Source organism: Dermacentor andersoni, chromosome 6 (genome assembly GCF_023375885.2).
Source record: "Dermacentor andersoni chromosome 6, qqDerAnde1_hic_scaffold, whole genome shotgun sequence".
Taxonomy (NCBI): domain Eukaryota; kingdom Metazoa; phylum Arthropoda; class Arachnida; order Ixodida; family Ixodidae; genus Dermacentor; species Dermacentor andersoni.
In genome coordinates this window covers 16,680,339-16,688,568 of record NC_092819.1, presented here as the reverse complement: position 1 = coordinate 16,688,568, position 8,230 = coordinate 16,680,339, and the positions used below count along the sequence as shown (strand labels likewise).

At 49.8% G+C, this 8,230-nt stretch overlaps 1 protein-coding gene across 6 annotated transcripts; it reads right to left on the bottom strand.

Annotated features, from left to right (window-relative positions):
* Positions 1–1,635: 1,635 nt before the first annotated feature.
* Positions 1,636–8,230, bottom strand: LOC126521270 (uncharacterized). Of its 6 annotated transcripts, none has more exons than XM_072288638.1 (7): positions 7,696–8,229; positions 4,002–4,674; positions 3,749–3,947; positions 3,506–3,632; positions 3,266–3,427; positions 3,014–3,184; positions 1,636–2,936 (listed from the first exon to the last, which is right to left on the bottom strand). In XM_072288638.1, the coding sequence occupies exons 3-7, from the start codon at positions 3,854–3,856 to the stop codon at positions 2,881–2,883; spliced, it is 624 nt and encodes a 207-aa protein (XP_072144739.1). In that variant the 5' UTR covers positions 3,857–3,947; positions 4,002–4,674; positions 7,696–8,229; the 3' UTR covers positions 1,636–2,880. The 6 variants fall into 6 exon arrangements, 5 of the variants coding, with proteins under 5 accessions (XP_072144739.1, XP_054921854.1, XP_054921853.1 ...); XM_055065879.2 differs by having other exon boundaries at positions 3,749–4,165; positions 4,582–4,674; positions 7,696–8,227; XM_055065878.2 differs by having other exon boundaries at positions 4,582–4,674; positions 7,696–8,224.

Below are 8,230 nucleotides of genomic sequence, written 5' to 3'. Positions count from 1 at the left end.
TCTCCAGCTCCCTGCACTGCGAAGCCTGCTGGAGTTTATAATTTCCACTGGGAATAGACACCCTGTAAGCGCCCGCTACAACGCTGGCAACTTTACTGAGGACTGCCACCTGTCGCGCATAGTGGAGTCTATTAGGCCACATCCTCCCTCTTGCTCTATCATCTTTCACTTCCCACTCCCTCTCCCCCCTGACGACGCTTCGCCGTGCTCCCTCACGCGTTGCAGAATCAAGCGCCTTTCCTTTCTTTAGGTCACTATCAGTATCTGTGTCTCCAACGCCCACCACTGGCGCAAGTTCCGACCGGCACGCGCCCTCAGAATCGCGTTTCAGTCACGGAGTGCTGTAAACGATTTTTTTTTTTTTGCACACAAAAGTACAGATCGAACAGACGCAAATACCCACCACCGCATGTCAAACTAAAGCAACAGACGATTGCCTGGAGGCAATTGCAGACACACACGTATTCGAACCCGGCGACCTTTCGCCTCTGCTACCCCGACCTGTATTCATCCGATGAGTGTAAAGCATGCGGAGACAGAGCGACGCTGCAGCACATGCTGTGGGAATGCACCGGTAGCGAGCAGCAGGAGTCCTCGTCGAATGGGGTAGACATGAGAGTCTCGAACCACGGGACGCGATGGGAGGCGGCCCTGCTCAGCCACGACTTCGCCTATCAACTGCGGGCCGGCCGGCACACCTAGGAAGCCGCCCGTATCCAAGCGCTCGAGGCAGTCACCTAGGCAGGGGTGCTTATGGCCCCACCGCTCCCAAATCGCCGGGCATTTTGAGTAAAGTTTTCGCTCACTCACTTCACGAGTACAAGGAGCTATGCTTGGAAGCATTCTGAAAGGAATGCAATTTTGTTATAACAGTGCAGCGACCATAGCAAGAAGTGTGATTTCCGAGAGCTCTCCGCGTAGGCGTCGCGGGCGTACTGATATTGGTGCCTTCGTGAATAGGGGTCAGGCGTACAAGTTTGCAGTTCATGTGTTTTTTTTTTTTTTTTTTTTTTTTGAGAAGGAGACTGTAGTTTAGTGCTATGAAATGGGCGAGTAAGATAGCTCCCGATGAGCGTGATAGATCGCGTTTCATAGTGACGACCATGCTGGCTTGAATGTTTCGTTGCCATATTTCCAAGTACCGTACTTTCTGACCTAGAACTCTCACATATTTGACAAGACTTACGACGAAAAGAAAAATGCAATGGTCTTTTAGACGCAACCATTATAGCTCGGAGGCGTGTCTAGCATACCGAAAGATAAGTTACATGGAAATTTCACGACGAGACACTCAAACCAGCTTAAACGCTGACTGCGATGTTTCCAATGATTACGAACCAGTAGTCCTGCGATTAGAAATAATCTCAGCAGCACCACATGGCTGGCAATGTCGTACGTTCTTTGGAACTATAAGTGGTCTGTGTGCAATTAGCGGATACGATCTCGCACCATGCCCTCCAAGGCTGTCAGCTTGCTACAAGTACGCTGAAGATCGCTGGAGGCATATCAAATGCAAAAGAAAGACACTGCATTATGTACACTCTGGAACTAAGTCCAAAATTTTATTTCAGTTGGCAACAAACAAAAAGTCAAATCTTGTATAAGTGTACAATATTACGCAGGGGAAAATAGGGCTATGTAAAAACAAAAAGCCTTTGCCATTTTATTGAGTTGCAGTGAACATGGTTCAGCAAATACATGTTATAGTGATGGACAACAATGCAAGTAGGTAAATTTACACAGGGCAGCGAACATTCAAGGACAAAAGGTGATGAAGCAGTTTGATGAAGTCTTAACACCGCAGGCATCTGTGGTGGTGGTATGTGATCAATGTTCAATGTTGCTGAAGGGAGATTCAGGAGCTGCTTTGCTTTGCTGTGGAGTTGTACGCAGCTTTACCGCTCACGTGATTAATGAAAGCGGACAAGTTTGAAAAATGAGCTTGGTACCATGCCAGTACCAGATAAAGGATAAGCTCACATAATTGTGATCCTCACAATCGAACGTAGATGCTCTATTGCCTTTAATTCACACCATGCGCTTTTTGTAATGGTACGCTGATGTATCGCATTAGCCATGATGAACTGATCAATTGAGAAAGAAGTGGATAAGGAAAATGTACCAACAGACCCCGTCGAGTAGAAAACAATATGACAAGGCCATGGACAAATCTACGAGTGGACGACTGGACATCAAGTAAGGGGAATGCCCAGTGCCGAAGTTGGATGGGTTTCCGAGAAGATTGGCCACCATCACTACGAAATCATCAATGACCTTTATGAAGGAATTCACCGATTGAACGAAACAAGCCACCAAAAATTGCATGGAAGTGAGGACACACCCGAGCTAAAATAATGACAACCACCAGATAAAATAAGCGAAGTAGCACGCGCGTACAATAGAGAACATACATGCAGCAACACACTCGCATGCTCATACGAACACATGCGCGTGCTACTTCGCAACGCAAACCAGCATCAGCGTACCATTACGAGAGCACAGAATGTTAACGTGCACGAGCAAGAATCCCGCAGACAAACCGAATGCTAGACCCTGAGCAGTGTACCACAGATGAGCCAGCGCGATATCTATAATTGTTTGATCAGGTCATCAAACAGCCACGTGCTCTCAATATGAGTCTTCAATGAGCGGCCATGATGCAGCTATAGTATAGTATACAGGGCGGGAAGCTGTTTTGCAAGGATGTCGAGGTCGGTGTTCGCATCATCACTCCGTAGTTGTGCACCGTCCTCGAGGCAGCACGGAGCACGCAGAGAGGTATTATTCCTGCAGCTCAACATCGTTGGGTGTAGCAGGGTGTTGAACAGTCGCAAGAGCAAGGCCTGCCGTACTGCGGCCAGCATTAGGCGTCATCGCCTACTAGGCAGGGGAGACAGATCTTGACTGGCAGCGGATGTCAAGAGGAGGGTTGCAGACTGAAACGACAAAAGAAAGCGTGTTAATTAGTCAGCACACTGCCACAATATGGGTCGGAAAATCTAGATTTACTTACGCGCAGTCGACATACTGCAGGGCCGGTAGTACAGGTTTCTTAATTTGGCAGGAAGCCACTGGCGTAGCTGTGAAGCTGGAGCTGAGTGCACAGGCGGCGAATCGCGGAACGACATGCGCTGAACGACATTCGCCTGGGACACGGCAGGGCAGAGGAGACTGTTGTGGGAAACTGAAACGACAAGGTGGCGTCGTGTTAAGCACCCGTCAGTAGAATGCCACAATACGGGTCGGGAAAACTATATTTACTTACTCGAAGTCGACGTACTGCAGGGCGGGCAGTGCAGGTTTCTGCGGCAGCCAGAAGCCAGTGGCTGCGAGGCTGGAGCTGAGTGCACAGGTGGTGAGCCCCGGAACGACATGCGCTGAACGACATTCGCCTGGGACACGGCAGAGGAAACTCCGTTGTGGGAAACTGAAACGACAAGGAGGCGTGTTAAGCACCCGTCAGTACAATGCCACAATACGGGTCGGGAAAACTAGATTTACTTACTCGCAGTCGACTTACTGCAGGGCGGGCAGTGCAGGTTTCTGCTGCAGCTAGAAGCCAGTGGCTGCGAGGCTGGAGCTGAGTGCACAGGTGGTGAGCCGCGGAACGACATGCGCTGAACGACATCCGCCTGGGACACGGCAGGGCAGAGGAAACTTCGTTGTGGGAAACAAACGACAAGGAGGCGTGTTAAGCACCCGTCAGTACAATGCCACAATACGGGTCGGGAAAACTAGATTTACTTACTCGCAGTCGACGTACTGCAGGGCGGGCAGTGCAGGTTTCTGCTGCAGCTAGAAGCCAGTGGCTGCGAGGCTGGAGCTGAGGCACAGGTGGTGAGCCCCGGAACGACATGCGCTGAACGTCATCCGCCTGGGACACGGCAGGGCACAGGGGACGTTGCTGGAGTGCGCCAGACGCGAAGGCCTGGGCTGCGTACCCGGAACTAAAAAGGGGCAACTTTTCAAGGAAGGAATATAACCAGAAAGTAGGTGCTCACCATTACAAGCGTCGTCGCGCGACCCGTGGTCGATGAACTCGACAAAAATGTTCCGTGTGTCGAGCGACGAAAACAGCGTGGCACAAATAGAAAAAGTGACACCTACTTTAGCCGCAACGCGCCGCGCTGCGGACCGAAGGCAACGTCCGTTCTTCAGTGCCGCTCTGGAAGAAAAACGCCACTGGATTAACCTGACACTAATTCCGGATGCCATTTACTTCCGCGATTCCACATTTCGCACCCGTTCGCGCACGTGGACGCGAAATGGTGGCCGGGAAGCAATAGCACTCGGAACGGGCCGACGTCCATGTCGCAAACGAGAGAGGACCCCTGCCAGCTGTGGCCTGCGCAGCGTCAGCTACCTGCCTAGTGTTAGCTAAGCCTGAAGCTACAATCTCTCCACCTCGTCCTCTCCGCTTCCGTCACGGCGACGACCCGATGTGGCTGCGGCCGTCCAAGGAAGCTCGTGCCTATTATGAAGCACTACCGTTAATTGCACATGTTTTGCTAATGTTGTCAATCAGTTTTTGATGGAGATGTTAATAACCGCGCCGCCCTCGCAAGCTATACACACTCCCACCTCGTGAGTTAGCTGCCGAAGCTACGTAGCGACGACAGTTGCTGCGTTGTCCTTCAAAGTAGTGCCACGGTCACTTCGTTGCACGAGCTTCACCTACGGTTGGGGCAATAAAAAAAGTCATGGTAAGCACGCGCGTTTTGAAACTTACCGTATCGCACGAGAATGCGACCACGAATACAAAGCGCGAAAGCGAGGGCGTGTGACTTGCGGTCCCAGAAAACGTAACGCACATACATACGTAACATACACACATACGTAAGATACATATCAGGCACGTACCCACGATTTCTTTCAGTGGGAGGGGGCAACCCAAGGTTACTTTTCTATGCAAATGGCGGGGTACCTTTACTAGTACAAATATTAACGCCCGCCATTCGCCATAAAGACGCGTAAACCCGCAAAATAGAAATGAAATAAGATTTATCCCACAGGTACGCCTGTGAGATGCATCTATCCTTTACTAGGCAAACAAGGAACCACATCAAATGGACTCGCGCAGGAAGAACACTGCCAAGAACAATTAAAAAAGCGGAAGTGTAAGATAAAGATTTTTATGGTAGCATACAACTTAAGAAAAAAAAACAGCAGTTGATAACAAAGGCACACGGCCCACGCGTGGTTGTGTTTCTCCGCCAGCCAATCACAGAAGCAAATAAAATCGTCGCCATGCGGTCTTTTCAAAACGGCGGCGTACTTTATACCTCCGGAGCGTCTGCTGATCTTGAAGAGCATTTTCATCGACGGAAAGAATGAGGTGTGCAACAGGCATGGCCGAAGTGTATGGACTCTGAGCATTTCACTCTTCAAAAGTCTAACTGCCATGGTTGCTTAATGGCAATGATGTTGGGCTGCGAAGCATGAGGTCGCGGGATCGAATCCCGGCCACAGCAGCCGCATTTTCGATTGGGGCGAAATGCGGAAACGCCTATGTACTTAGATTTAGGTGCACGTTAAAGAACCCCAGGTTCGTCCGAATTTCCGAAGTCCCCCACTACGGTATGACTCATGGTTTCGGCACGTAAAACTAATTAATTAAATCTTCAAAAATCTGCGGTATAGTTCATTTCACTGCTGAGCCCGTCTCATACTGCACAGTTATGCTGCACAGTTGCAGCGAAGTAAACATTATTGTGAAAGAAAACGTAGGAATTTAGGAGAGAGAAAACGTAGGAATTTAGGCACTAATAATTTTATTTTTACGGTTACCGCCTGGTTTGGGTAAAAGGAAAAGTTTGAAGTACGAATTATGTGCCGCCCCACGGAGGGACGGTGGCTGGCGGTTATAAGGGCGTACGTGTGCGGGGCTTCACTGTAGACTTGAGTTGTATCCGACTATAGCAGCGTTTTTTGAATTACCTCTGGAAGAATTGGAGGAATATACATTTGCGGAACAATCAGTTTTGGATCCCTCGTTTACTGCTCCACCAAATGCCAAGACTGACTCGTATTGTTATTCGGGAAGTTGTGCAACGGTGCATGGCTGCCAGCCCCGTACAACCGCGCAGAGCGCAGGACGCTGTGGTTCTAGAGGTACTGCGCCCACCGCGGAAGGTTAGAAAAACCCCTATAGATAAGCACAGCAGATAGTTGGCTACGTTAGACGTCTCGACTGATAATTGTAGAAGAGTCATTCAAAACACACGGAATTGTTCTCCACTTCCCGCGGCGTTTTATCTACTTCATTTTTAAGTAAAGAGATGTTGATCCAAAGATTTTCATAAACAACGGTTAAATTCGTTAATATTCGCCGTTTCTTCCCGTTTGGCTGTTGCCTTGGCTCCCTCCCTTAGTAGATCACTTAATTTCTCAACTCCTTGCTACTCTTGTTTCCAGTTTACAATTTTGCACGAAAAGTGCTGTACAATTAGGGAAAAACCAAACGAGGTAAGGGTGACAGTGCTCGTATCTAAACACATGTAAAAGGAGAATTCGTCTTCGTCGGCAACCACGGCACCAAATTTGAAGAGGTTTGTTGCATTTAAAAGAGAAACTTAATATCTAGTGACAGTTTGTTTAGAATCTTTTATTTAAATATTGGAAAAAATAAAAAATTTAGAAAACGAAACTACCAAGTTTACAATTTTCTAACTCAGCAAGGAAAAATATCAGAATTCTGTAAGTTGGATGTGATGTTACAGGTAAAGGGGACGACATACAAACACACATCATGTGCATGTGCGTGCGCGTGTTACGAATATAACGCCAACTCATGTCGAAAAATACATAAAAGCGCATGCTCGCAGTGCTTTAGTAATCGTTACCGTGGAATTCCGTCTCAAAACGAAGTAAGAGGACGGGCTCGGACGCCTCACTGCCGACGAAGGTGGCGTCATCCGTTACCCCACTAAAGCTATTGGACAAACAAACGCCTCAAATATGCCAGCAGCACAACAGCACGCGACAACGCCTTCCGCGGACTGCGCGGCAATTCACCGCGAGACTTCGAAGACCGCCTTGCGCAAAGGTGTGCGAAGTTACATCGCGAGCACATTGATGTGGTACTAAGGTAGCGTTGTAAATCAGAATACGGCGCAAAATACTCAGTGGCACGGGAGTACAGTGGCGAGCAGCCTTGTCTAAGCGCACCGCCCGGGCTCTGCTGTGCAAGACAGCGCTCATAGTGCAGCGCCATCTAACGTTAGCCGCTGGGTTCGAGTGCAAGACAGTGAAGGCCTATACGGTGTTCAGTTGCCAGAATCCAGACGATAGAAACCCACAGGTTTTACAATCATATCTTACACGGTGAATTCTTGAGCTTTCTTTTTTCTTTGAACAGCTTCGATAACGTTAGCTGCGACACACACACACACAGGCACACACAGGCACACACACACACAGGCACACACACAGGCACAGGCACACACACACACACAGGCACACACACACACACAGGCACACACACACACACAGGCACACACACACACAGGCACACACACACACACAGGCACACACACACACAGGCACACACACACACAGGCACACACACACACAGGCACACACACACACAGGCACACACACACACAGGCACACACACACACAGGCACACACACACACAGGCACACACACACAGGCACACACACACAGGCACACACACACAGGCACACAGTGGCTCACCTTGTAAGGTAGTTGAGACACGTGGCGACGACAGTTTCTTCGTTGTCCCTCGGTTAAATGGCACGGTCAGTTCGCGGAAACGCGCACAAAAGAAAAGACCGCGGCAGGCGCGACTTGAAACTTATCGGCAGCAACGGCTCGAGACGTCGTTAGCGTCAGACGAGACAGCTCGTGCGTGAGAACGGATGGAATGGCCGCCGCGCGTCGCATACGTATTCCGGGAGCTCCAATGGGCCGTGCGAGAATTCCGGAGCAAAAGAGTCCCGCAACAACACTTGCAGAAGTCCAGGCCATAAGTAGAGCAGCCGCGACTTAAAAGCTTCGAAGCACACCTTACATCAGGAGCCAGCGGCGGAACCCATGGCTGTCGGAATCTATATGGTTCCGTGGTTGGTGAAGTGGTAGACACCGCGCCTAACGTCGCTGCCAGAGCATGTATTGCAGGATGCGGAGGCACAGCCGACACGGGCGGCGGCGGCGTGAAACGTAGAATGACGGGCGGGATTCTCGGCGGTCGCTTCTTAAAGCCAAATTT